This window comes from Mesoplodon mirus (assembly GCF_964341445.2).
Source record: "Mesoplodon mirus genome assembly, chromosome: 18".
NCBI classification, from domain to species: Eukaryota; Metazoa; Chordata; class Mammalia; order Artiodactyla; family Ziphiidae; genus Mesoplodon; species Mesoplodon mirus.
In genome coordinates, this window is record NC_138994.1 from 46,992,006 (window position 1) to 47,018,609 (window position 26,604).

The following is a 26,604-nucleotide window of genomic DNA, read 5'->3' on the forward strand; positions in this document are numbered from 1 at the left end:
TTGCCGTAAAGCGAATACTTCAAGGTGTTGCCTGCCTCGACGAAGGCGGGGTCGTCCGTGCAGCTGTCGCAAAGCTGAAAGTGTTTGGGCACCAAGTCCCCCCCGCCGCGTCGTAAAGATGCCTGCGGCAGTCTTTTCTTCCACTGTCGCAAAAGCTCCCGGCCTGTCTTCACCCCTCTGGAGCCACTCCATCACCTCGCCCGTGTCGTAAAGCAAACCTGCCCGACCCTGTCGTCCTTTCTCTTCCCACCGTGGTAGTCCTTAGTTCCCTAACCCTCCCGGGATGCTTTATTGCCCGGCACTGCCGTAAAGCATATCTGGCCCCACCCCCCACCCCCACCCCCACCCCCGGTCCTATTCCCTCTGGGCGTCCGTGCACCGCGGTTGCCACGGTGCCGCCAAGCGCGGCTGTCGCGCGGCCCCGGTGTCAGCGGCGATGGCGGCGGGGTCGGGTGGGAGTGGGGGCTCTGGGGGAGGCCCCGGGCCGGGGCCGGGTGGGGGTGGGGGCCCCCCCGGCGGGAGCGGCCCAGGACCGGGGTCCGGCGGGGGTCCGGGCAGCGGCGGGGAGCTGCACCCGCGCACTGGGCGCTTGGTGAGCCTATCGGCCTGTGGGCGTACAGCGCGGCGGCAGCAGCCGGGCCAGGAGTTTAATCACGGGCTGGTGTTGAGCCGGGAACCCTTGCGCGATGGACGCATCTTCACCGTCCGCATCGACCGAAAGGTGCGGAGCTGGGGCCGCGGAAGCGAGATGTGGAGGGTGGTGGGAGGGGACTAGAAGGAGATGGGGGAGGCCAGCCGGGGTAGTCCACATCACCGGGTACCGAGAGGGAACCGCCAGACAGGACACCAGGTGATGGGCGGGAAGGGACCATGAAATGGAAACATTCAGTCTCACGGAGAAGGAGACAAGGAGAGCTTGAGTTTTCTTAAGACCCAGGAGCAGGGAAGGGACATGGGGCCCCACCCACTATAATGACTAGGGAACAGATCGGGAACAATTTTGGGGAGATGGAGGATGGAGAGATGTCAGAAGTGTGATGGGAAGAGAAGAGAGATAACCAAGAAAAGAACAACCATTGAAGGACAAACTCACCGGTTTGGCCAGAAAGATGGGTGAAGAGAGATACTCAGGGAGCAAGAGGTGTGTGTGCCTGTGCATAATGTGGTGAAGAGGCTGGGTGCACAGAGACAGAATTTGGGAGAAGGGTGAGTTTGAGTGCAGCCAGAGCCTAGGAGAGAATTAGGCCATATACAAGGAGGGAGAGAGCCATATACAAGAGCAAGGAATATGGACATGGAGAGCTGTGAATTTGGCTGGTTGAGGGGCCACAGAGACCAGGGAAGTTAGAGGTAGCAGGGGGCTGGGGCCAGGGAATTTAGCCAGCGTTGTGGGGAAAGGCGTGGTGTTGTAGACAGTGAGCACCCACAGTACAAAGCAGAGTTGCTAAAGGAGAGCGGGCGCAACCATCCCCTGAGACCAGAGTCCAGAAAATACCTTGTGGGACTGGATCTCTGGATGGTGATGCCTCGTGTCTCAAGAGAGCAAAGCCAGTTAGCTGTCTGAGAGGTGGGAAGAGGGGGACACAGTGGCCTGTGAGATGTGGTTTCCTAGTGGTGGGAGACCCATTCGTGGCCCATCCTGAGTCCCTGTCCACCACCCCATCACAGGTCAACTCCTGGAGTGGCTCCATTGAGATTGGGGTGACGGCACTGGACCCCAGTGTGCTGGACTTCCCAAGCAGCGCCACAGGGCTGAAGGGGGGCTCGTGGGTAGTGTCAGGCTGCTCGGTGCTGAGGGATGGACGTTCTGTGCTGGAGGAGTATGGTCAGGACCTGGACCAGCTTGGCGAAGGGGACCGTGTGGGCGTGGAGCGCACGGCTGCGGGGGAGCTGCGGCTCTGGGTGAATGGGCGGGATTGCGGCGTGGCCGCCACAGGCCTGCCAGCTCGTGTCTGGGCCGTTGTGGACCTTTACGGCAAGTGCACCCAGATCACCGTGCTACCCCCTGAGCCGGGCTTCAGCCCCCCTACTCCCATCCCCACACCTCCCCTCGAGCCCTCTGCCCCCACTGAAGATTCTACCTTGGCTGAACAGGGGACCTCTGGGGATGAAGGTGAGAACACAGCTGGGGCAGCGCTGGAGAGGTGGGGCAGAGGGAATGGCTGAAGGAATGGGGGAAATGTAGTGACAAGTAGGGCATGGGCAGGGCCACTCAGACCCCCGAGTCTGTTGAAGGGGATAGCAGGGACTAGAGGAGGGGTGTCATGGCTGTGGGCCCTGCAGCAGGGGCTGAACCCTTATTCCCCTCCTATCCCACCTGGTCCCCAGCCTTCATGGTGTCCCCCGCGCAGGCCCGGCCGGAGACGTTTCCTAACAGCCTTGAGTCGCATAATGGTGAGGGCTCTGGGGAGGCCCCGGGAAGGGAAGGGGAGCGGGAAGTGAGGTGGACAGGGAGGGACCTCAGGAGAGGGGTAGGGGGAGTGCGGCAAGCCTGCGAATGAGGAGACTCATTTCTGCTTCCTTCCTCTGCCCGCTATCGCAGAATTTGCCAGCATGGAGCTCTCCGAGGTGGTGAGCAACGCCATCCTGTCTGCTTACAACGGGGGGCTCCTAAATGTGAACCTGAGCTCCCCACCGGCAGGGGAAGCACCGGGGCCTAGCGGCAGTGCCACCTCACCCATCCTCACTTCCAACGATGCCCTCCTTTTTCATGAGAAGTGTGGAACCCTCATCAAACTCAGCAACAATAATAAGACGGCAGAGCGCCGCCGGCCCCTGGATGAATTCAACAATGGGGTTGTCATGACCAACCGCCCACTCCGGGACAATGAGATGTTTGAGGTGTGCAAGGTCCTGGTGTCTGGCTGGCACCTCACCCTCTGGGAGCTAGGGGTGGGACTTGATGCTGGAAGGGGGTGGGGGTGGCCTGGGGAAGAGCCAAGGGCGCAGAGTTTTTTCTCTGCATTTACATTCCCTGCCTCTCCCTTCCACTGTCACTACACCCAAGATCCGCATCGACAAGCTCGTAGATAAGTGGTCAGGCTCCATTGAGATTGGTGTCACCACCCACAACCCCAACAATTTGGAGTACCCAGCCACCATGACCAACCTGCAGTCAGGTACCAGCCCCCGGCAGGGTGGGCATGGCCTGTGGTTGCTGAGGTGAAGGGAGCCCGTACCCTGACCAGGGTGTCCGCTTCCCCCAGGCACCATCATGATGAGTGGCTGCGGGATCCTGACCAACGGCAAGGGCACCCGCCGGGAGTACTGTGAATTCAGTCTGGATGAGCTGCAGGTGAGGGTGGGCTCAAAGCACGGGCCACTCGCCAGGGGCGCCCGGGCACTGTGCAGCCCTGCCTGGGCACTGTGCTCTCTGACCTAGAGCAAGGCCCTTTATCTTTTGCTTGAAGGCTCCTTCTGAGAAGGCAGGGTTGCCCAGCGGTTAGGCACTCAGATTTGGGAGTCAGATGGGTTCAGTTCCTTTCTCTGTTGGGCCATTTGTGGTCGTGACCTGCAGCAAGAAACTTACCCTCTTTGGTAGTTGTTTCTTCCTGATGTCTAGAAATGAACCCGTCAGTAGTTTTCGATAGATTGTCATGAGGGTTAATAAGTCGTTGATAAAGTGGTTTAACACAGTGCCTGACTTGCCTTGAGCATTCAGAGTGGTCTGAGATGCATGGGAGCCTTTTGGAGCGGTTTCCCTGTCGCATGGTGTGGTGGGAAGGCTCGAGGACCACTCTGTTCTCACAGTCCCCAGGACAAGTCTGGAGCCTGATTGTGAACGGATTCCAGGCTGTTATTTTTCTGCTTTGAATAGGAGGGCGACCACATTGGTCTCACGAGGAAGTCCAACTCTGCCCTACACTTCTTCATTAATGGCATTGATCAGGGTAAGGGGAAGCTCAGAGAGAGCAGCTGGGCCAGGGCTTTTGCCGTGAGGGGGTCTGTATCTCATCCTCTTGCCTGTTTCATACTCCATCTCACTATATTGACTCTTCTCCCCTTATCCCCCCATTCCCTGTGCCTTCCACCCCCGCAGGCGTGGCTACCCCCTTGACGCCCCCAGTGGTGTACGGTGTGGTGGACTTGTATGGGATGGCTGTGAAGGTGACCATCGTCCACAATAACAACCACAGTGACCGCCTACGCCGGAACAATGCCATCCTGCGGGCGCTGTCCCCTGAGGGTGCTCTCCGCCGGGCTGCTCCTGCGGCCCAGGCAGAACCCGAGCGCCTGCTCTTCCACCCCAACTGTGGGCAGAAGGCAGCCATCACCCACGAGGGACGCACTGCCCTGAGGCCCCAGTATGGCCCATGGGGTGGGGAGAAGCCTGCGGAGGGGCTCTGATGGGATTGGGGGGAGGGGTGGGGCAGTGGGAGGCACCAGGAGTCTGGTGTGGGGCATCCTGGACAGAGAAGGGGGGGCCTCTTGGAGTGTGGAGTGTGGCTGCTTGACTTGGGTAGTGGGTGTCGGGCAGGCATCGCTGGGCTGAGCTTTGGCACACTCAGTATGTGTGTTGGGATCTGAGTCCCCACTTGCCGTGCCCTCAGTGCCACCGACGACTTCAATCATGGCGTGGTGCTGAGCAGCAGAGCCCTGCGGGACGGAGAGGTGTTCCAGGTGCGCATCGACAAGATGGTGGACAAATGGGCTGGCTCCATTGAGATTGGTGTCACCACCCACAACCCTGCCTACCTCCAGTTGCCCTCCACCATGACCAACTTGCGCTCTGGTGAGCTCCCAAGAAGGGCAGGGCCAAGATAGGGTGCTAGGGGGGATGCCGTCCCTGAAGCCCTGAAGCTTGTTCTCCGGCCCCTCTTTCACTTGTCACATTTATGACGACGCATTCAGTGGCTGAGGAGTGCCTTGTGGACAGGGCCTGTGGCTGGCTTGGGAACTGCAGAGTTTTCTTGCCCTGCTCTGGGAAGAAAGCAACTGTCAAAGAAAAGGCAGGTTGGGCTAATGGCTTTGGGGAGTAATGTGGGGACCGCTATGTAAAGGAGAGGAGCTCTGGCTTCCCCCTTATGGCCTCTGCCACTCCTTGTCCCCCTAGGGACCTGGATGATGACAGGGAATGGGGTGATGCACAATGGGACGACCATCTTGGACGAATATGGGCACAACCTGGACCGGCTCAAGGTGGGAGAGGGGGGGTACCGCCAGGTGTCGGCAGCGGGGAGGTAGGCAAGGTGGGGCTGCTGTGGGACCAGCCCAGGCAGGAACTCCGCCTGACTCCTCACTCCAGCCCCCCTTCTTCCAAGGCAGGGGACACGGTGGGCGTGGTGCGGCGGGAGGACGGAACTCTCCACTTCTTTGTCAATGGGATGACTCAGGGCCCCGCCGCCTGGAACGTGCCCCCGGGCGTCTATGCTGTCGTCGATCTCTATGGCCAGGCAGCCCAGGCCACCATTGTGGACGACGTGGGTGAGGGCCGGGCTGGGCAGCGGTTGGGGTGGCCTTGGGAGGCCTCAGAGACAAATGTAATCCTAATGAGTGATGTCCACCCTTGCAGAGGTGCCCCAGGTCCCTGAGCCACTCCCTGAGGGGAACAACCAGGTGTCTCCAAGCTCCCCGTCATCAGGGACCGGGGGCTCCGACCTCCGCTTCCATCAGCTGCACGGCAGCAACGCAGTCATCACCAACGGCGGCCGCACTGCGCTCCGCCACAACTGCCGCAGCGAGTTCAATGACGCCATCGTCATCTCCAACCGGTTGGTGTCGGGACTTTCATGTCCCCACTTTCCTACTACCCAGCATTGGCTACCCAGTAGGGTCTGTCTGATGGCCATTCTCCCTGGCAGGGCCCTGAGGGATGGAGAGCTGTTTGAAATTGTCATTCAGAAGATGGTAGACCGCTGGTCAGGCTCCATCGAGGCTGGTGAGGGGCAGCTGTGTGTGTGTGTGTGTGTGTGTGTGTGCGTGCGTGCGTGCACGCGCGCGCGCGCACGCACATGCACTGCAGTCAGGCGCTGGCTGCAGGAGGGTGGGGGCTCAGCTCAGACCCACCCCTGCCTCCTTCCAGGAGTGACCGCTATTCGGCCTGAGGACCTTGAATTCCCCAACACTATGACGGACATTGACTACGATACGTGGATGCTGAGGTTGGGCTGTCTGCTTTGGGGACCAGCTGGGCGGGGCTGGGTGGAGCTGGCTGGGATGAGGGACGCAGAGTTGGGGCATGTGGTGGCCATAGACAATGACAGACCCAGGGGTTCTGGCTGCCCAGTCCCTTCGATTCTGGGAAGCCCTCCCCCCAGACCCTTAGGGTAACTCCTGGTTTTCCCAGGGGGCACCCCAGGGATGAAGGACACAAGATTGGGTCTCAGACCCCATATCGAGATCCCAGTCTGAGGCACTGGAAGGTTCTGACAAGCAGAGACTGGGCAGAGACCTGTGTGGGGAGAGGAAACTGGGAGGCTGACCTACTCCTTCTGTCATCCCCCCAGCGGCACAGCCATCATGCAAGACGGTAACACCATGCGCAACAACTACGGGTGTGACCTTGACGCGCTAGGCACGGGTGCTCGCATCGGCATGATGCGCACTGCCAAGGGCGATCTGCACTACTTCATCAACGGCCAGGACCAAGGCGCTGCCTGCTCAGGCTTGCCTCCCGGTAAAGGTGACTACTCTGTGGCTTTCGCCCTGCCACCTTCAGCCCAGGCCACCCCTGGCTATCAGGCTCCTGACCCCTTCCTTTCTCACCCAGAGGTGTATGCAGTAGTGGATCTATATGGCCAGTGCGTCCAAGTGTCCATCACCAATGCTACCGGCCCCATGGACAACAGCCTGGCGACCAGCAACACCGCCACTGAGAAGTCATTCCCCCTGCACTCCCCAGGTTCAGCCGGCAGGGAGGGAGGGAGGGCTCTGCCTGCCTGCTGTGGGCCTGGGGGATGCAGTTTCCAGGTCACGGAAGCTGTTCAAAGATAGGCTGGCTGCAGCAGCTGCAGACCGAGGGGAAGGGGGAGGGATCAACCCGTGGTGGGAAGCAGCCAAGAAGAGGGGAGGAGGTTACACCTGGTACACAGGGCCTGGACCCTTCCCCGCCACCAGCGGGCCGGGACACCGTAGCTGGGCATGGCAGGTTTGGGACTGGGTCTTGGCATGGTGAAAGAGGAGTCGGGTCTTGAGGGAGCACTGGAGATGGGACCTTCGCGTCAACTTCCTGCTCTACCTGAAAGCTTTGCCTGTGTCCTGTCTGAAGCTTGCTGCCCCAGTCCTCCCCCATCCTCTGGTGCCATCTTTTCACAGCGGCTGGCGTGGCTCACCGATTCCACAGTACTTGCGGCAAGAACATCACCCTGGAGGAAGACGGCACGAGGGCGGTGCGTGCTGCTGGCTACGCCCACGGCCTCGTCTTCAGCACCAAGGAGCTCAAGACCGAGGAGGTCTTTGAGGTGGGCCATGGCGATGTGACAGGGGAGGTGGTGGACCCTCCACAGCAGGACCAGACTGCTTCCCACCCTCCTGCCCCACAGTGCCACTGAGAGATCCTCTCTCTCACAGGTGAAAGTGGAGGAGCTGGATGAGAAGTGGGCTGGTTCCCTCCGGCTAGGGCTGACCACACTAGCGCCGGGGGAGACGGGGCCTGGAGCGGGCAGTGGCCCGGGGCTGCCTCCCTCCCTGCCAGAGCTCCGGACTAAGACCACCTGGATGGTGTCCAGCTGTGAAGTGAGGCGCGACGGGCAGCTCCAGAGGATGAACTATGGCCGGAACCTCGAGAGGCTGGGGGTGAAGCAGCTGACTTCAGGGACCGGGGTGGGCGTGGGAGTCGGGGTGGCGGGGAGAGGCGGGCTGAGCGCTTGTCCTTGCCTCACCTTGGCCCTAGGTGGGGAGCCGTGTGGGCATTCGCCGAGGGGCAGATGACACGATGCACGTCCTGGTAGATGGAGAGGATATGGGGCCTGCAGCCACTGGCATTGCCAAGGTAGACCCAAGACCAGCGTTGGGTCTGGGAGTGGGGTTGAGGTCCTCCACTGATCTCTGACTTCTGGGTCTGTGTGCCCCCAGAGCGTGTGGGCCGTGTTGGATCTGTATGGGCCAGTGCGGAGTGTTTCTATTGTCAGCTCCACCAGGCTGGACGAGCCAGAAGGCACCCAGCCTCCTTCCCCCAGCTCGGACACTGGCAGCGAGGGCGAGGAGGATGATGAGGGCGAGGAGCACGGCCTGGAAGTAAGAGGCTGTGGCAGGGCCTACTGGGCACAGGGATGGGCCGTTGGTGGCCCGTTGGGTCGTCTTCAGCTTCTCTGGTCCAGCCCTGGGTGGGCGGAGGCTTATCTGCAGGCTCTGTGTCAAGCCCAGTGGGGTGGCTCAGGCCTTGCATCAGCCGCCCCGCAGCTCACTCTCTCCTCCACACCAGGGCCAGAATCAAGTGGCCGTTATGCCCACAGCCCTCGAGTTCCTGGAGAACCATGGGAAGAATATTCTCTTGTCCAACGGGAACCGTACAGCTACACGAGTGGCTAGCTACAACCAGGGCATCGTTGTCATCAGCCAGCCCCTGGTGCCACAGCTGCTGGTCCAGGTGGGCCTCACCTCCTGTCCCCGGCTCCTCTTGCTCAGGGTGACCCAGGGCCAACCCTCCTGCAGAGAGGCTTTTCCAGGTTGAGGACAAAGTGGAAGGCATGCCCTTTGGGTGAGCTTCCTGGGCTTTTGTTCATATCCTGTGGTGGCAGTTGTAGATCAGTTTCCAGGAAGTACCCACCTGGGGGCTGTGACGAGGGAAGCAGTGGAGAGGGGCTGAGGGATGCCAGGGAGACTCCTGATTCTATATGTGAGAACAGGGCATGCTTTCCAGAGGAGGGGGTCTTATGCTGCAGACTACAAGTTGTCAGAGTTAGGCAGGTGAAGAAAGCCCGTGGGGACAAGAATCCTTTTAGAAGCAATAGCAAGACCAAGGCTGAAAGAGGGAAGGACACAGCTGAATTGGCAGTTTCTGGTCCGTCCAGGCATCAGAAGGGGTGGCATCCCAGGCCACACTGCAGGGTGCCATCTTCTCTCCCTGGCTGGGGTGAGGAGGCCGGTCCTGCAGGGTGGGTGACCTCTTTGTAGGAGGCCATGATTGTGGAGTGGTTGCCTTCTCCCCAGGTACGGATAGACTTCTTGAACCGGCAGTGGACATCTTCCCTTGTCCTGGGAGTCATCACCTGCCCACCGGAGAGGCTCAACTTCCCTGCTTCTGCCTGTGCCCTCAAACGGGCAGCCTGGCTGCTGCGGGGCCGCGGGGTCTTCCACAACGGTCTCAAGGTGGGTAGGGAGCAGAGAGAAGGGGGAGGGGCTGGCTGAGAGGGAGAAGAGAGGCCCCTAGCCCTGGAGCTAGGACCGTAGGTATAAAGGCGTCCTGTAGCGCATGGGCAAGGGTGTGAGCGGCGTTACCTGGCCAGTCTCGGGCTCATCGTCTCCTACATCCCTGCCGTGGAGAACGTTGCGGGGGATGGGGCTGGGGGAGGTGGAGTCTAGGTAACTGAAGCAGGGGCAGAGCCTGGGCAGGGGGCAAGTGTGGAGGCAAAGCCCAGGGACTGGCGACCCGAAGCTTAGTGAAGGGCAGGGGTGGCTGCTGCCGGTGGGAGTCTGATCTCTGGGAAGACAGTAGGTCTCTCCTCCCAGATCTGTGAGAAGTTTGGGCCAAATCTGGACACGTGTCCTGAAGGCACCATCCTGGGACTGCGGCTAGACAGCTCTGGGGGGCTGCATCTCCACATCAATGGGATGGACCAGGGAGTGGCTGTGCCAGATGTCCCCCAGCCCTGCCATGCGCTCGTGGACCTCTACGGGCAGTGTGAGCAGGTCAGTGGCAGCGGAGGCGGGGAGGAGTGGTGCCTGGAAGGCTGGGCTGTCCGAGGACAGGGGAAGTCTGGAGTTCAAGGAGGGGATCAGCAGGCTCTGGGGGGGCTGGTCACACTCTGGCTGACCACCCCTCTCCCCTGCAGGTGACAATTGTGACCCCTGAACCAGGGGCTGCCAGTGGAAAGAGTGCTGGAACCCAAGGGGACATGGAGAAAGCTGACATGGTGGATGGTGAGCCAGCCAAAGGGGCCAGGATCCCACCTCACCCCCGCCTCGTACTTGTGGCCCTGGCTCCCGTGACCTGTGCCCCCTCTGCTCCCTCAGGTATCAAGGAGAGCGTGTGCTGGGGTCCACCGCCCACTGCTAGCCCCCTCAAGAGCTGTGAGTACCACGCCCTTTGCTCCCGTTTCCAGGAACTGCTGCTGCTTCCTGGTGAGTCCCCAGTCCCCCAGAACCTGCCTCATTCCCGGCCCAGCCCAGGGCCATGGCCAGAGCCCTGGAGACCAGTAGGAAGGAGGCCACACGGCTGAGACCCAGGGCGGGAGCCATGCCACAAAGTCTACCACTCACCCTCCACAGAGGATTATTTCATGCCTCCGCCGAAGCGCAGCCTGTGCTACTGTGAGTCTTGCCGGAAGCTTCGAGGGGATGAGGCCCACAGGCGCCGTGGGGAGCCCCCGCGGGAATACGCTCTGCCCTTTGGCTGGTGCAGGTTCAACCTCAGGTACGTATGGCGCAGGGTCATGCTTCTCTCTCACTGTTCTTTGCCCCCTTGAGAAAGGGAGGTCCCGAGAGGGTGTATGGTAGAAGACAAAACTTCTTGTCTGGGGAATGACCTCGGGGAGCCAGTGACCTTTGTCCTATCTGTCCACCTCCTAGGGTGAATCCCCGCCTGGAGGCTGGGACACTAACCAAGAAGTGGCACATGGCGTATCATGGGAGCAACGTGGCAGCCGTCCGGAGGGTGCTGGACCGCGGGGAGCTGGGAGCAGGTACCGCAGCACCAGCAGAGGCCGGGCAGGCCGGGCCCGTGGGCCATGGGGGGACCACCCTGACCCAGCTCTCCTCACAGGCACTGCTTCCATCCTGAGCTGCCGGCCCTTGAAGGGAGAGCCTGGGCTGGGGTTTGAGGAGCCTGGCGAGAACTGCGCGCCTCCTCGGGAGCAGCAGCCCCCTCCAGTGCTGCTTTCCCCCTCCCTCCAATATGCTGGGGCTGAGGCCCTGGCATCCAAAGTGCAGTGAGTTCACAGGAAGGGGGGCCTGGGGCCACATGGGTCTCCATGATTCCCTCTCCTCTCCCACCTTGTCTCCCTAGTTCCTCAGTCTCTACCCAGCCCTTTCTTCACAAAGTCTTTGCACAAGTACCACTTATTTTGTCTTATCACAGAGAACAAAGAAGGGAACCCTGGGCATGTGGAAGTTGTGCCCTCTCTTGCTCTAGAATGTTTATGCATAATAAGTATTTAGTGTTTTTAAAGGTGACAAGTAAGTACTATGGAAACAAAAAGAGTGAGTGAAGTGGGTCAGAAGTGTGGTTGGAGCGGGCGTATGGTATAGGGTGGTCCAGGTAGACATCATTAAGAAGGTGAGATCTGAGCAAAGACTTGGAGAAGGCAGGAGGGAGTTAGGCGAGCAGGCATTGGGAGGAAGGCCATTTCAAGTAGAGAGGACGGCTAGAGCCAGGTCCGTGTAAGCAGAGAGTGATTCCTGAAAACAGCAAGGCCAGCTGCTAACTGTCGTGGTGGCAGCTGAAAAGGGGGAGAGGTCCTGGGCCCAGAGGTCTCACTGCCCTATTTATGCTTCTTGCCTGACAGATTCCGGGACCCCAAATCCCAGCAGACACACCAGGCCCAGGTGGCGTTCCAGGTGTGTGTGCGCCCTGGCTCCTACACCCCCGGACCCCCTTCCGCTGCCCTCAGAGAGCCTCCCGACCCTCACTTCAGCCCAGCCGAACTTGAGTGGGTAACCAAGGAGAAGGGGGCCACACTCCTCTATGCCCTGCTGGTACGGGTGGAGTGAGGGGTGAGGCCGCACCACTGCAAGCACAGTCGGGCCTCGGCCCGTGGACTCTGAATGACGACTGCCACCACCTCACTCCGGCGACCCACGGCATGCTCAGTGCTCCGCCTGGCAGATGCACAGGAGCATGCGGGCAGACTCAGACTAGCTGGGAAGCGGAGCTGTCTCCATGCCCAGGGCCCGGACAGTCCCTCCCTCCGAGGTGAAGGCGCAGCGGGGAGCCCGGCCGCAGGCCCTGGGGAACCCTCTCCATGCACTGATCTGGGGAGCACGACTCCCCGCGACTCCTCCCCCATACACTTAATTTATTTCCGTTTCTGTTCTGGTTACTGTGAATCCCAGAGGAGTCTCCCGGTGCCCCACATGAAGCTGCTTTTCCGGCCCAGGCGGGAGTGGGGAAGGCGGCGCCGGGGGTCGGGCCTCTGTACAGTTATTACTGACTCTGATTTCTAAGGAGCCAATAAACGCCGTCTCAGAGCAGCCGCCTCGGCCTCTCTCGCGCGCGCCTCTCGCCTCCCGGAGGAGCCCCGGCCCCGCCACGTCAGGGACTCCGCCCGCGGGGCCGACCCGGTAGGGGCGTTTCGCGGTGCACGGCCGGGGCGCAGCGGAGACGTTTGGACACCGCGGGCACCCGTCGCGGGCGCTACAGCCTGCCCCGCCCCGCCCAGCCCAACCCACGAGCCCGCGGCCGCCCCGACTCCGGAAGGATTCGGCCGAGCGGCCGGATGTGACGCCGCGGCCCAGGCGCTCGGGAGGCCGCGGAGAAAGCGACGAGAAGACGGGTAGGGAGGGGCCGGCACCCGGGTGGCGGGCAGGGGGCGGGAGCGCCAAGACCCCCGCCCGCACACGCGGAGGAACCGCTCTGAGGGCCGGGCCGGGCGGTGGGCACGTGACCGGGGCGGCGGGCGGGCGGGCGGGCGGCTTCCGCCCGGCCCATCGCGCTCCCCCTGAGCGCCCGCCTCCCCGTAGGCCCGGCCCGAGGTCTGGCAGCCAGCAACAGAGCCGGGCGCCCACGGCCCGAGCGCCCACGGCAGCACCATGCCTGCGCTCCTGGAGCGCCCCAAGCTTTCCAACGCCATGGCCAGGGCGTTGCACCGGCACATCATGATGGAGCGGGAGCGCAAGCGGCAGGGTGAGACGGGGCCAAAGCGGGAGGATGCACGGCCCGGGGAGCACCGCTCTCCCAGGGCTGACCCCCCACCCACGGGAAGATCAGTGCACGGCGGCCGAAGCTAGAGGGACGGACAGCCCCGTTGTGGTGGGGATTAGAGGCCACACCTAAACTCCAGCGCCCTGGAGCTGAGAAGGACCTTGGAGAGCACCTAATAAACCTCCCCGTCCCAGCCCCCTCGCAGTGATGGGGAAGCCTGTCCCTTCCCAGTGCTCTTGGTACTGGAGCAAGTACCAAGAGCACTGGGATAATCAATTTTTGCCGGTCTTCATTCTCTAACATTCTAATAGTTTAACCATCTTGCCACTTTCTCGTTCTGCCTCTTATTCCAGAGGAGGAAGAGGTGGACAAGATGATGGAACAGAAGATGAAGGAAGAGCAGGAGAGAAGGAAGAAAAAGGAGATGGAAGAGAGAATGTCACTAGAGGAAACCAAGGAACAAGTAAGCAGTCTCTTCATCTCTCCTAGCTCTTTCTTCTCTTGGCTCTCCTGCCTTCACCTTCTCTCCCCTCCCCAGATCCTGAAGTTGCAGGAGAAGCTTTTAGCCCTACAGGAAGAGAAACATCAGCTTTTCCTGCAGCTCAAGAAAGTTTTACATGAGGAAGAAAAACGGAGGCGGAAAGAGCAGAGGTGAGATTGGAGAGCTAAAAATAAAATTGGGCCCAAAGTGTAACTGGGATCAGGTAACAAAACATCAGTGTTTAATGGCAAACGGGACGGGGAGGGGGGGTGGGGAACGGGATGGGATGGACTTGTCTTGGATCTGCCTTCCTTTCCCTCCAGTGACCTGACCACTCTGACATCAGCGGCATACCAGCAAGGCCTGACCGTTCACACTGGAACTCATCTCCTCAGCATGCAGGGTGAGGATTAAAGAAACTGCTTGTCAGGATGCGCCTTCCGGTAGGTTGCTGCCTCATTTCAGCATCATGAAGCCCCTCTCCCTCTCTAGGGAGCCCTGGAGGACACAATCGTCCAGGCACCCTCATGGCAGCAGACAGAGCCAAACAGATGTTTGGACCCCAAGTGCTTACGGTAAAAACAGTAGAAACGGGGGTCTAGGCTGCATTGTTTTCCCTCCTACTACCACCACCCAGACCCCGGCATGCTTACCAGCCAGCACTCAAGTCATGAGTGTGTCCCACCGAACTGTGTAGAGGAACTGGGGCACAGTCACTTGAGGTTTTGCTTCATGGAGTACACAGGCAGTGAGTTCTCATCTTTCCTCCTTAGACCCGGCACTATGTGGGCTCAGCAGCTGCTTTCGCAGGGACCCCAGAGCATGGGCAATTCCAGGGCAGCCCGGGCGGCGCCTATGGGACTGCTCAGCCCCCACCTCATTATGGACCCACACAGCCTGCCTACAGTCCTAGTCAGCAGCTCAGAGGTCAGCGGTGGGAAAAGAGGAAGAGAACTTTCCTCAAGGCCCAGAGGGAGGAGTGTGGAACAGGCTACGAGGAGGTTCTCGTGACTGTCTCTTGCCTCCTCAGCACCTTCCGCATTTCCTGCAGTACAGTACCTGTCTCAGCCGCAGCCTCAGCCCTATGCCGTGCACAGCCACTTTCAGCCCACCCAGACAGGTGACGGACACCCCACGCAGGGGCCCAGTTTCACGGGTCCTCCCTTCCTCCTTTCCCCGTTCTCTACTCACTTCACACCCTTCCTCCCCACCTAGGGTTCCTCCAGCCTGGTGGTGCCCTGTCCTTGCAAAAACAAATGGAACACGCTAACCAACAGACGGGCTTCTCTGACTCAGTGAGTAGAGCCTTGCAAGGTCAGGGAAGGGCTACCTATGCTAAGGGGAGCCGCAGGCTGCCTCAGCTAACTTTGTTCTCTGCAGTCCTCCCTGCGCCCCATGCATCCCCAAGCTCTGCACCCAGCCCCTGGACTCCTGGCCTCACCCCAGCTCCCTGTGCAGATGCAACCAGCAGGAAAGGTAAGGGTGATAATCCAGCCCGTGAGAATCCCTACATGACAGGGAAACAGGACTGGGTAGGACAGGTGGTCCCCACCCCCATATTCCCTTCTTCCCTTGGGATGGCTCTCAGTTGGGTGTGGAGTAGAAGGGAGGGTACGCACACTGACAAAGCCCTCCTTTCATCACCGCTGCCAGTCGGGCTTTGCAACCACCAGCCAGCCTGGCCCTCGGCTCCCCTTCATCCAGCACAGCCAGAACCCGCGATTCTACCACAAGTGACCATCAGATTTGATCTTCAACCTTGCCCTCAGCCCCTGCCATGGGGGAGGATCCCCAGTGTGTCCTAGTCCCAAGGCCAATAAAATCTACCTGCCACTGACCCTGGCTGCGACTATCTGTGTTGCCTCCCACTGGGCTGCTTGGAGGGTGAGGGGTGGCTGGCAGGTCCATAGGAACCACAGGGGGACAGCAGGTTGGTTGTAATGAGCTCAGCGACAGAGTTCAACCTATACTCTTATTTCTGATTTCCAAATTGACATTCTAGTCAGCAAATACCGATTTAATTCGAAGCAGCAGCTGAGTTGGGGGCTTCATATTAAACTTGTAGTTTTATTCAGGTTTGATTTTTAACAAATGTGTCGGGGAGAGAGCCCGCAGGAAAGGGTGAAGCCCATGGGGGCAGGGCCCTCCCAGATGCCTGAGGAGGGGGCAGGTCCCCTCCCCTCTCCTCCTCTTCCCTTCCCATCTAAAGGGATTTGGGGAGAGACATAGGCAGGGGAGGGGGCTGGTCCCCAGTCTGTGGGGGTGGTGCTTGGGAAAAAGGGCTATTGGGGAATAAGGGACCAGACCAGGGATGAGTGGGGGAAGGGCACAAGGAACATTTGCCAGAATCCACAGCTTTCTGATTCCAGATTGAATTAAAAAAAAAAAAAAATCCAAAAAAAAAAAAAAATCCAAAACAAACCTAAACCACAAGCAGCACCCACCCGGTCTCCCCCACCAGGGCTGTAGTGCGAGGGGAGAAGAGGAGGGCAGCTTCACCAAGGCCATGGTTCACTCACTCCTGGCCAAGGGAGCAGGGTGAAGGGCAGGGGCTCCCCGACAGATTGAGGGTGTAGGGGAAACCAAAATAAAATGTCAAATAAATCGTGTAGGAGGAGTCCAGCCAAGGGCCGGGCCAGAGCTGGGCCAGGCTGGGGGAGGGGGCCTCTGCAGGCTGGAGGATCACTGTTGCCACCACAGCCACCCTGGGTAGAAGAGAGAAACCAGGTGAGACAGGATAAAACCTTCAAAGGGAAAAAGGGTGAGGGGAACAAGCACCACAGTCAATTAAGACCAAAGTAGCTCTTCCATGGAGATAACAAAGTGAGTGAACGGGGCTGGGCTCGGGAGGGGTGTCACCACACTCACCTGGGAGCCAGTTATTTTGCCATGGCCTTGATTGCAACAGCTGCCTCCTCTGTCATGGCAGACAGCACCGTGATCTGGGGGAGCATGGGGGATAGTCAAGTCTGAGCTCAGAGAAAGCAGCACAAAGAACAGGGCTGGGCATAAAAGAAAGAGGGGGGGCACCATACCAGTATCTCTTCTCCACAGTCGTACTTCTGCTCAATCTCCTTGCCAAGATCTCCCTCAGGCAGACGGAGGTCCTCTCGCACCTCCCCGCTGTCTTGGAGCAGTGATAGATACCCATCCTGGATGCCAATCAGCTAGGGGCAGACAGGGGAAGGAAGCTGAAGGTAGGCCCAAGCAGCCTGAGGATAAAGGATCTGATGGGCAAACTAGGGTGGGAATCTGCTAATACCAAATACCCTCTCCTCCTGCCAATCTCCCTTCTCTCAGCACAAGGTCTTCTGGCCAGTCTCTATTTTCCTCCCACAAACCACTAACCCATCTACATCCAGACATCTACATACCTGGAAATCGTTCCTTTTGATGTTGGGGACATCCATATTATGAGTTGACGGGCAGATATCTTCATATTTCTTCCCAGTAAAGATGTCAATACCAACCAGATGGACCTGTATGCATGCATCACATCAAAGAGAAACCCAACCAAACTCTAGGATGGAGGAGATAAAGGCTCAAGTTATCCCTGGCTAGTGAGGGAAGTCAGACTAGCTTGTCAGGACAAAGATTAGAGGAGTTGGAATTGAACCAATCAACTCAAGAAAGAAACACTAAAGCCTCTAAAAAGAGCCTGGGGCCAAAAGACCACCGCTGAGACTGGAGTTGACAGCACACGGGAAGGTTGTAGGACAGGCTTGGAGCAATCACCTCGAGCTATCAAAACATTAACGAGAGACCAGGATCCTAGGGGAACAGGAGGAGTCTAGGTGAAAGTCTGGAAGAAGCTTTTTGGACAGCATAAAAGGCTGAGAACTTGGAAAATAAGGAAGGTAGAAGGGAAAGAGCTGAGAAGACAGGAAGGAATGAGAAAGAAGAGAGCCGAAAGGAAAAAGAGGACTTGGGGGGAGAACAGAAAGAACGATGCATTTAGGAAATAAGGAAACCAGAAAGAACAGAGAATGATCTAGACATCTGGGGGTAACTTAGGATGTGCCAAGTCAACAGAAGACAGAAAAACTGCTTTGGGAACAAAACCACAAGAAATCCAACAAGGGTGAATCAGGTTGAACTTTTGAGAAAAAAGAAAAAGTAAAGTTACAAGGAGGGATATAAGAAAAATGTGAGGACCTAAGGAAGCAAGGAGGCCCCAGGAGAGAAGGCAGGTAGAGACACTCTGATGCTGCATCAGAGATCCAAGGGGAGAGCTGGCACTGGAGAGTGGGGCAGCAATTTGGAAAATCAGAGGTGTACATTGGAGCCCCTCCGAGGGATGTTAGGATTGGAGAAATCCTGGGCAAAGTGATGGAAACAAAGAGAACCTACAAAGACTCAAATGGACAAATAGAAAAAGTGACGGAGCAGCTGAAGAGCCAGAGCATAAAGGACCACGAAGAGAAGTTGGAGACACACAAAGATGGAGAAAGGGGGGATTCCAAGGATGACAGGGCACAGAAGGCTAACCAAGGAGGAAGCTGAAGGCTGGTGTAGTAGTTGAAAAAGGTGTCCAGGGCTGAGTGCTGAACACAAGGAACTGGATGGTAATAAAAGAGCTAAAGAAGATAGGGGGCTAGCACTGATGACAGCTGGTGGGGAAGACAAGATATGGAAATGAACTTCTAACCTTGGCATGGCCGTGCTTGCCAGTCTTGGAGGTTGACATCTCCACAATCTTACATGGCCGGCCTTTGAGCACCACAAAGCCATTCTTACGTAATGCTGAGCACTGCATCGGGAAGGTGGCTGAGGCCCCTGCATCTCCTGTCTCGAAGTCCAAATCATCTGCCATTTTAAGAGGCTTCGATTCCAACTAGAATCAAGAAGAAAACTAGGGTCAGTAAGGATAGAATTAACAGGGTCTCCAATTTATCCCACTCTACTCTAGAAACACTGCTTCATTTTTTCCCCAGCACTTTATTCCATTACCCACGTAAAATAAAGTTCCTAGATTAAATACTGATTGGAATCAAAAATACTATGTGTGTGGCGGTGGGAGATAAGCAGGATTCCCCACCCCAAATGAAAGCTAAAGGGGTGGCCCGGGACAGAAAAAGCTCCAGGAAGTCAGGATGTCAAATCTCTGAGATGGGCAAAGGCCTAATTCCTGGTAGGGGGAGGACTCAGGTGTTGCTTGCCACTGAAAACCAACCACCCCTCTTCCCCACACATAACCAGGGCTATAATTAGGTGAGCAGCTATGAGCCAGCAAAAGGGCGGGGCTAATGTGGGGGGGAGGGGTGGAGACCGGAGGACAGGGAGCCCCACCCGTCTGTTACACCCCCCCACCCTATCCACACACGAGCCAGTCACTGGTACAGGAAACCACAAGGCCTCTTTGGGGGATTCCCGCCTCTCCAGCATGCATTTGCAGACGCAGCCGAGGGGGAAAAAGTAAAGTTGTTTTCTAACTGATCTCCCTGCCAAACACCTCTGCTTTCCCAAAGGGAACCCAGGAACCCAGCCTCTCCTCAAGGGCCCTCCCACTTTTCCCAGGATGCACCGGTCCTGTCGGCTTTTCAGGCCGGGCCTGTACAGTCAGTAGAAAGTGGGAGAGTGGGGAGTGGTGAATGACGATAAAATGAAAGCAAAAGGCTGGTAGTAGTTAGTGAGTAGTGTAAATTATACTAGGCTAGCAGAGTTAAGGACCCTAAAACCAGGCACTCCCAAATCAGACACAACGAGAAAGACAGTGACAAGGTGAAGAGCACCTATCAAAGCGGGCAACCCATCTGCCCGGGACTTTAAAGCGCTGTCGGGACGACCGATAGGAGTTGGGCTCCCGTCCAATCGCCCTCGGTTTCCCACTTTCTCTGGCATCCCAGCACGGACAAATGCCACTTACACCTGGCTGGCCGCCTCACTTCACAGGAGGATTGGGGGGGAAAGCTCCAGGGGCCCATGAGGTGGGGGGAGCGCTAACATATGCCCACAGCGGGCTTACGGAGGTGATCAAGATCCGGGCCTCGGGCTTCTCCCACTCCTCAAAATTCCAAACTCCCTTAGGCGCCCGCGAGGACCACCTCTCTCCGCGCTGGGGGTTGCCGGCTCCCGCCCACCATGTGGCCGCCCGGGGCTTCCGGTGGCCGGGACCTGGGGGGAGGGGTCCCCGCGCTGCCATGCGGCCCCCGTCCACGTTCGGCCATGCGGCCTCCGACCCCAAGGGCAGCCTCTCATAGGGGGCACTTCCGGTACTGCGGCCACCCCCTCCTCAAAGGCCGCGCCAGGCCGGAGCCACGCAGCCTCCCCTCCCCCCCGCCGGCCGCCAACCCCCCCTCCACATGCCCTCTCACCGAATAGCCCCCTCCCCCACCTCACGTGGCCGCGCGGCGCCCGGTTCTCAACGTCCCAGGTACCCTTACCCCGGCGGGCCGATCTTGCCCCCGGCCCTCGCCCCAGCTTGGCCGCCCGGCGGCCTTTCCCGCGTGGCGGCCTCGCTGCTCGCCGTCCCCCGCCCTGCGTCGCTCCAACGTCACCGGGCCAGCCCCAACCGTCACCCCGCGCGCCAACCGGGTCGCGCGCCCGAGCCCCTCCGCACCTCGCGCCGCTCGCAGACCGAATCTCGTGCGGCGGCGGCGGCCGCCGATCCCCTCTGCCCCCTCCCCGACCCTCGCGCAGTTGCATCTCTACTCCCAGGCCCAAGCCAAGGTTCCGCGCACGCGCGCCCTGCCCGCTCTCACCTCGCGCGAATGCACTGACTCGACCCCGTTCACTCGCGGCGAGCCCAACCGCTGCCTCAGAGCCCGCTGCCGCCGCCGCCGCCGCCTCTACCGCCGCCGCCGCTGCTGCACACGGGTCTTAGTACGCAGGCGCCGACTCCCCACTGACCAACCAAGCAGCCCTGTGACAGCCGCGCAAGCGTGCTATCTATCTCCTCCGCCCTCCACCCCCGCACTGCGCAAGCGCACAGATTCTCCCGGCTCTCCACCCTCCCTCCCACCTACCCATCCAATGACGCGCATCCGTGACCCCGCCCCTCACAATTCCTGAGTTCGTCCCACCAGTAGGCAACGCGCAGGCGCATCCGGTTTTTTAATCCCTTCAACCTCCTCTCCCATCCCCGTGTTAGACCACCAGCCCTACCGGACGGTTCTTGCGCCTGCGCAATAAGGAGCCCTGCACTCCACACCCTCTGAAGGAAACGCCTCGGCCTCAAGGCGCATGCGTGTTGGGAGTCCTGACCTCCCCTTCCACTTCAGACGTCGTCTGTACGCCAGGCGTTGAAAAGACCACGCCACTGTACTGCTGGTGTCGTCTAGAACGCATGCGCCTTAGGAAACGCCCCACCTCGACTTTAGCTGGGCTTAAGACTCACACGTTTCAGAAAACTTGCACTGTGGGGTGGGTCCTTGGTCTCAAAACCCATTTCCTCGCTTCCCCCTTCCCCTGGTTCCACACATGGCGCGAGAGAGCTCTTTACGCTCCACTCTTCCCAGCGCGCTAGTGTGGTCGGGTTACCACCCATCTCAGCTTCACTTCTCTGAACTGTGCGACTCTGCTCTGCCATAGAGTTTCATCCAGAAAGATAGAGCGGTCCTATCCCAGCCACCATCTTGTTTAAACCCTCGGTCCATATTGGTCTCTATGGCTTCCATAGAGGCCATTCTACTTCTGAATCATAAAGAGATTTACATGGCATTTCTCTTTCCCCCCCCACTGTTCTCTACGGTATCCAAAACAGTTGTCTACGAGCACCCTTAGAAAAAATTCTCTATAAAGAGGAGTGCTGTATCAAATTACACTGACATTCTCTAAATCATGGGAAGTGACCAATGAAACCAGAAACAAACTATCTCTCGGAATGAATTTCCCTGGCCCTCGTTCTAGGGAAGAAAGGCGCTGCTTTTCCTGAAAGTTTGTAGTCTTCTTCCTCTAGTTCCTAGGTTTTCAGCACTACCTTCATAGCTACCTTGTTTGCTTCAGTAAGCTAGGTTGACAACAGTATTGTGGAACAAGACAAGCAGCTAAATAGCTGGACTTGGAATCCAAAATCCTAAATCTGGTTCTTGTTTAAGATGTGACATGATGGATGTGAACTGCAAACACTAGCTTGAATTAATACATTTACGTAGCACATTATACTATCACCCCCAGCTCCTCCCACTCAATCTTCTGAAGTTTCTGCCATTTCCTTTGGGGAAAACAAGCTTCCTGGGTGCATTGTTTGAAAGTCCAATTCATGCTCTTCTCAAAGATGTCCAAATGACCCAACAATTCCACTCCTAAGTATATACCCACACCCCAAAATTAAAAACAGGTACTCAAATCCTTGCACGCAAATGTTTAGAGAGCGCTACTCATACTAGTCAAAAGGTGGAAACAACCCAAATATCCATCAACAGATGAATGAATAAACAATTGTGGTGTACGCATGTAATGGAGTATTAATCACACAAAGGAATGAAGTATAAATGCATACCACAACTAGATGAACTTTGAAAACATTATGATAGGTGAAAGAAGCCAAACAAAAATAGGTCACATACTCTATGATTCCATTGATATGAGATATCCAGAATAGGTAAATCCATAGAAAAAAAAAGCAGGCTGGTGGTCACCAGGTGCTGAAAGGGAGGGGAATGGGAAGTAACCACTTAATGGTCATGGGGTTTTATTTTAGAGTGATGAAATGTTTTGGAATTAGAGGTGGTGGTTGCACAACATGTGAATGTACTAAATACCACTGAATTGTTTATTTAAACTGTTTAGTTTTATGTTATGTGAATTTCACCCTCAATTTAAAAACCCTTGGACCTCCCTGGTGGCGCAGTGGTTAAGAATCTGCCTGCCAACGCAGGGGACATGGGTTCGAGCCCTGGTCTGGGAAGATCCCACATGCCGCAGAGCAACTAAGCCCGTGTGCCACAACTACTGAGCTTGCGCTCTAGAGCTCACGAGCCACAACTACTGAGCATGCGTGCCACAACTACTGAAGCCCGCACGCCTAGAGCCCGTGCTCCGCAACAAGAGAAGCCACTGCAATGAGAAGCCCGTGCACTGCGACGAGGAGTAGCCCCTGCTCGCCGCAACTAGAGAAAGCCCGTGTGCAGCAACAAAGACCCAACGCAGCCAAATAAATAGGTGAATAAATAAATAAATTAGAAAAAAAATTTTAATTAAAAAAATAAAAAATGAAAACTCTTGTACACGAATGTTCAAAGCAGCATTATTCATAATAGCCAAAAAGTAGAAACTACTCAAATGTCCATCAACTGATGAAAGGATAAATAAAATATAGTATATCCATACAATGGAATATTATTCAACAATAAAAAGGATTGAAGTACTGGGTACATGCTACAACATGGATGAACCATGAAACATATGTTAAATAAAAGTCAGTCACAAAAGACCACATACGGTATTGTGTAATTCCATTTACATGAAATGTCCAGAATAGGCAAATCCATAGAGACAGAAAGTAGAGAGTAGTTGCCTAGTGCTTAGGGGTTAGGGAGAAATGAAGACATGGAGAGGGACTGCTAATGACTATGGGGGAAGGGGCAAAGGGTGTCTTTTAGGATGATGAAAATGTTCTAAAATTGGTTGGAGTGATGGTTGCCCTCTTCAGATGTTAAAAAACATTGAATTGGGGCTTCCCTGGTGGCGCAGTGGTTGAGAGTCCGCCTGCCGATGCAGGGGATACGGGTTCGTGCTCCGGTCCAGGAAGATCCCACATGCCGCGGAGCGGCTGGGCCCGTGCACCATGGCCGCTGAGCCTGCGCTTCCGGAGCCTGTGCTCTGCAACGGGAGAGGCCACAACAGGCCCACGTACCGCTAAAAACAAACAAACAAACAAGAAAACATTGAATTGTACACTTTAAATAATTAAATTGTTAGTATGTGAATTATATCTTAATAAAGCTGTTACTTTAAAAATGTGTTGTTGGGAATTCCCTGGCGGTCCAGGAGTTAGGACTCTGCGCTTTCACTGTGGAGGGTGTGGGTTTGATTCCTGGTGGAGGGAGGAACTAAGCTCCCACATGTCACGTGGCTCGGCCAAAACAAAACAAAGTTAAAAAAAAGTCAAACAGACGAAGTGAAGCTTGAGGATGAGCAAATGGGTAACGCTTAGGTGTGGGTGAGGGGGCGGGACATTCTTGGACCGGCTCTTACAGCACTCAGCTGCTGGGATCAGAGGAGAAACCTTGACCTCATTCATTCAGTCATCCATTCATTCAGTTCATATTTACTGAGTCCATTAAGTGCCAGATACTTGGGATACAAGGGTGGTGAGATTAGCACTATGGTCCCTGCCCCACAGTTGGGAGGAGGAGATTATCAGATAATAAACAAATGTATAACATTAGCCCGTGTGCTCAGACCCAGTACCTGTCTACCACCAGTGACAGATGGGTTTATGAACGGCAGCTGGTATGAGAGAAGGAGGAGAAGCCCTGAGAAAATGCCTGAGGGATCTTCCGTGATTTTGACCTTGCTTCTGTGGAAGTTAAGAAAAAGAGGGTGGAGATGGAGAAGAATGAGACTGGAGTGGTTCTGGGCCTGGAGGAAAGGCCCAGGAGTTCTCCCCACCCCCCATTCCCAGAAGCCTTGCAGAACCCAGGTGCTAGGGAGAGAAGCCAGAAAGTTTCTTAGAAACTGGACCAAACAAGTAGGGAATAGGTCTGAGGACGGAACAGGGACCCAGCTCACAGAGGAAGGAAACTCAATGAGCCCATCACAAATGACTCTAGAGCATTAGATCATTCGTTTGCTCAGTCATTCACTCTCCAGGTAGAAACTGAGGCTCGCTCTGGGCCAAGCCCTGTGGTCAGACTGCAGAGGTAGCCAGGGGACTTCCCTGGTGGCACAGTGGCTAAGACTCCGTGCCCCCAATGCAGGGGGCCCACGTTCAATCCCTGGTCAGGGAACTAGATCCCACATGCATGCCACAACTAAGAGTTGCCTTCCGCAACTAAGAGCCGGCGCAACCAAATAAATAAATTTTTTTTTTTTAAAGGTAGCCGGGCAACTGCAGAGCAGAGCCACGCGGCTGACGGCAGGGCACGTGGGGGCTGAGTGAGCACCCAGAGGGGCCAAACCCAGCCTGGAAGCCCGGCAGTTCTTTTGGCAGGGAGACACCCGAGCTGAGGAACCTGGAGAAAGATCGGCCCTCAACAGGGTGAGGGAGGGTCTGGGAACTCGGTGGGCAAGGGATAAAGCAAAATTAGCTGGGTATCAACCCTTCTTGGCTGGTCTAGACCCATGAAAAGAACACCTCAAAGGGGAATTCCCTGGCGGTGCAGTGGTTAGGAATCTGTACTCCCACTGCAGGAGCCCTGGGTTCAATCCCTGGTCGGGAACGCAAGCCGAGAGGCCAAAAAAACCGAAAAGAATATCTCAAGGTATAAGAGAGGAACTGAAAGGCAGATGGCCTCTGTGTTGAGAGAAGAAAGACCAAGGGGCAGGTTAGGGCCTCAATCCTCAAACAGGGCTACCCTTGCTGCATCCTGGGTCCAGGGCCCATGCACCAGCCCACAGTCACTTGGTCACTCCAAATCCCATTCCTGCCACCCCTCTCTCCACCTGGCCACTTCTCGTGTGCCTTTCAGCACTGAGGTCTGGCTTCACCTCCAGCCCATGCCATCCTGACACTCCCAGGCTAACTTGAATGGCATCTTCTCTGCTCATGGCCCCTGTGCTCACTCCTACCCATCACCTGTCCTACAGACAATATGTCTGTCTCCCTCTCCAGACGCTGAGCTCCATGTGAGCGGGGTAGTCCCCACATCCACCACAGAGCCTGACACGTGGCTAGCTCTGAATGTTTATAGAATGAATAAATGAATGAATGAATGAGGAGGGGCAGCAATCTGAGCCCGAGAGAAACTGCCAGATGCTCATCGGGAATCAAGAAGAAAGAGGGTTTTAAGACTAGTGAGGGGACTTCCCTGATGGTTCAGTAGTTAAGACTTCCACTGCACAGGGCGGCAGATCTGCCGGGAGAAGGTGGGTGAGAAGTTCTGTGAGAAGATCATCAACACTGTAGAGGTGATTAACTGGCATGAGTACACGCCCAAGATGCCCTTGCAGTTGGAGGTGGACACCGTGTTTGACACAGGCTTGCAGGACGTGCAGCCCTACCTCTACAAGATCTCCTTCCAAATCACTGACACCCTGGGCTCCTCCGTCACCAACACCATGCGCAGGCTCATCAAAGACACCCTGGCCCTCTAGGCCTCACTGGGGCCTTGGGCACTCCTTGATGGCTTGTGGACCTTGGCTTCTGGGAATCGTACTGTTAGGCCCTTGGGGCTCTGAAACCCACTCTGGGTCCTTGATGAGACTTGGAAGGGCCACCCCTGGCTTCCTGTTGTGTGGTTGCCAGTCTCTGGTCATCCTCGTTACCTTCACTGACAGTCAAATCCAGCCTACACTGTCGCTCCACACCCCTGGTGGGGGTCCCTTTCCTACACTGTACAGAGGAGCCATCACTAGGATGGAAAATAAAGTTGAGAATGTGGAAGAAAAAAAAAAAAGACTTCCACTGCAGGGGGCATGCATTCAATCCCTGGTGGGGGAACTAAGATCCTGCATGCCATGTGGCATGGGAAAAAAAGACCAGTGAGGTGTGGCAGGTGGGTGAAATGGGTGAAGGGGGTCAAAGGTACAAACTTCCAATTATAAAGTAAAAAGTCCTGAGGATGTAATGTACAGCATGGTGACTATACCTAATTACACTGTATTATTGTATACTTGAAAGTTGCTAAGAGTAGAGCTTCAAAGTTCTCATCACAGGAAGAAGAAAAAATTGTAACAATGTGTGGTGATGGATGTTCACTAGATATAGTGTGATAAGGATGTTAACTAGATAGAGTGTGATAATCATTTTGCAATCTATACATATATCAAATCACTATGTTGCACATCTGAAACAAATATAATATTATATGTCAATTATATCTCAAAAACAAAATCAAAAACAGTGAGATGTGAGTTGAAGTTAGAGATTAAAGAGTCTATTCAGGGCACACATCAGAGCCACCTTGTCCTGACCTGCCAGGAAACAGGCCCAAGACATGCATGCCCTTCTCTCTCCTGTGTTCACCTCTCCTCCTCTTTATGATCCTCGGTTCAGCTTAAAATAACTGACTCTTCTTGGTACTGGTGCCCCCAATTTGTTCTTTGAAGGAAAAGGGGACTG

General features: G+C 56.5%; 3 protein-coding genes across 10 annotated transcripts; 2 read left to right on the top strand and 1 right to left on the bottom strand.

The window, feature by feature from the left end:
• Nucleotides 1–436: 436 nt before the first annotated feature.
• Nucleotides 437–12,285, top strand: NEURL4 (neuralized E3 ubiquitin protein ligase 4; the record flags this gene model as incomplete). Of its 6 annotated transcripts, none has more annotated exons than XM_082604346.1 (29): nt 437–721; nt 1,669–2,113; nt 2,329–2,394; nt 2,543–2,841; nt 3,008–3,119; nt 3,207–3,295; nt 3,818–3,890; nt 4,040–4,304; nt 4,551–4,732; nt 5,054–5,139; nt 5,246–5,420; nt 5,513–5,711; nt 5,802–5,878; nt 6,023–6,101; nt 6,447–6,622; nt 6,710–6,841; nt 7,255–7,400; nt 7,510–7,734; nt 7,832–7,930; nt 8,014–8,175; nt 8,363–8,527; nt 9,091–9,249; nt 9,610–9,789; nt 9,933–10,020; nt 10,114–10,221; nt 10,369–10,513; nt 10,669–10,781; nt 10,862–11,027; nt 11,604–12,285. In XM_082604346.1, the coding sequence occupies 29 exons, from the start codon at nt 437–439 to the stop codon at nt 11,806–11,808; spliced, it is 4,701 nt and encodes a 1,566-aa protein (XP_082460472.1). In that variant the 3' UTR covers nt 11,809–12,285. The 6 variants fall into 6 exon arrangements, with proteins under 6 accessions (XP_082460472.1, XP_082460473.1, XP_082460476.1 ...); XM_082604347.1 differs by having other exon boundaries at nt 5,262–5,424; XM_082604350.1 differs by having other exon boundaries at nt 5,262–5,424; nt 6,447–6,616.
• A 90-nt stretch (nt 12,286–12,375) lies between these two features.
• On the top strand, nt 12,376–15,849 carry GPS2 (G protein pathway suppressor 2). Of its 2 annotated transcripts, XM_082604355.1 has the most exons (11): nt 12,449–12,590; nt 12,778–12,940; nt 13,312–13,421; nt 13,497–13,609; nt 13,763–13,842; nt 13,932–14,014; nt 14,213–14,366; nt 14,470–14,559; nt 14,655–14,734; nt 14,820–14,915; nt 15,093–15,849. In XM_082604355.1, the coding sequence occupies exons 2-11, from the start codon at nt 12,847–12,849 to the stop codon at nt 15,174–15,176; spliced, it is 984 nt and encodes a 327-aa protein (XP_082460481.1). In that variant the 5' UTR covers nt 12,449–12,590; nt 12,778–12,846; the 3' UTR covers nt 15,177–15,849. The 2 variants fall into 2 exon arrangements, with proteins under 2 accessions (XP_082460480.1, XP_082460481.1); XM_082604354.1 differs by having other exon boundaries at nt 12,376–12,590; nt 13,312–13,609.
• Nucleotides 15,487–20,342, bottom strand: EIF5A (eukaryotic translation initiation factor 5A). Of its 2 annotated transcripts, none has more exons than XM_082604356.1 (6): nt 20,141–20,342; nt 18,088–18,273; nt 16,814–16,918; nt 16,475–16,606; nt 16,308–16,381; nt 15,487–16,144 (listed from the first exon to the last, which is right to left on the bottom strand). In XM_082604356.1, exons 2-5 carry the CDS (start codon nt 18,250–18,252, stop codon nt 16,319–16,321), a joined length of 465 nt encoding a protein of 154 aa, XP_082460482.1. In that variant the 5' UTR covers nt 18,253–18,273; nt 20,141–20,342; the 3' UTR covers nt 15,487–16,144; nt 16,308–16,318. The 2 variants fall into 2 exon arrangements, with proteins under 2 accessions (XP_082460482.1, XP_082460483.1); XM_082604357.1 differs by lacking the exon at nt 20,141–20,342 and adding an exon at nt 19,823–19,906.
• Nucleotides 20,343–26,604: the final 6,262 nt, after the last annotated feature.

Excerpts from the sequence above, each read along its gene's own strand:
- EIF5A (XM_082604356.1), bottom strand. The coding sequence starts at position 18,252 with ATGGCAGATGATTTGGACTTCGAGACAGGAGATGCAGGGGCCTCAGCC. Across the intron at positions 16,919-18,087 it reads GCAAGCACGGCCATGCCAAG|GTCCATCTGGTTGGTATTGA; the intron begins GTTAGAAGTTCA and ends GCATGCATACAG. Across the intron at positions 16,607-16,813 it reads TCAAAAGGAACGATTTCCAG|CTGATTGGCATCCAGGATGG; the intron begins GTATGTAGATGT and ends GTCTGCCCCTAG.
- GPS2 (XM_082604354.1), top strand. The coding sequence starts at position 12,847 with ATGCCTGCGCTCCTGGAGCGCCCCAAGCTTTCCAACGCCATGGCCAGG. Across the intron at positions 13,843-13,931 it reads TCATCTCCTCAGCATGCAGG|GGAGCCCTGGAGGACACAAT; the intron begins GTGAGGATTAAA and ends CTCCCTCTCTAG. Across the intron at positions 14,560-14,654 it reads CTTTCAGCCCACCCAGACAG|GGTTCCTCCAGCCTGGTGGT; the intron begins GTGACGGACACC and ends CTCCCCACCTAG.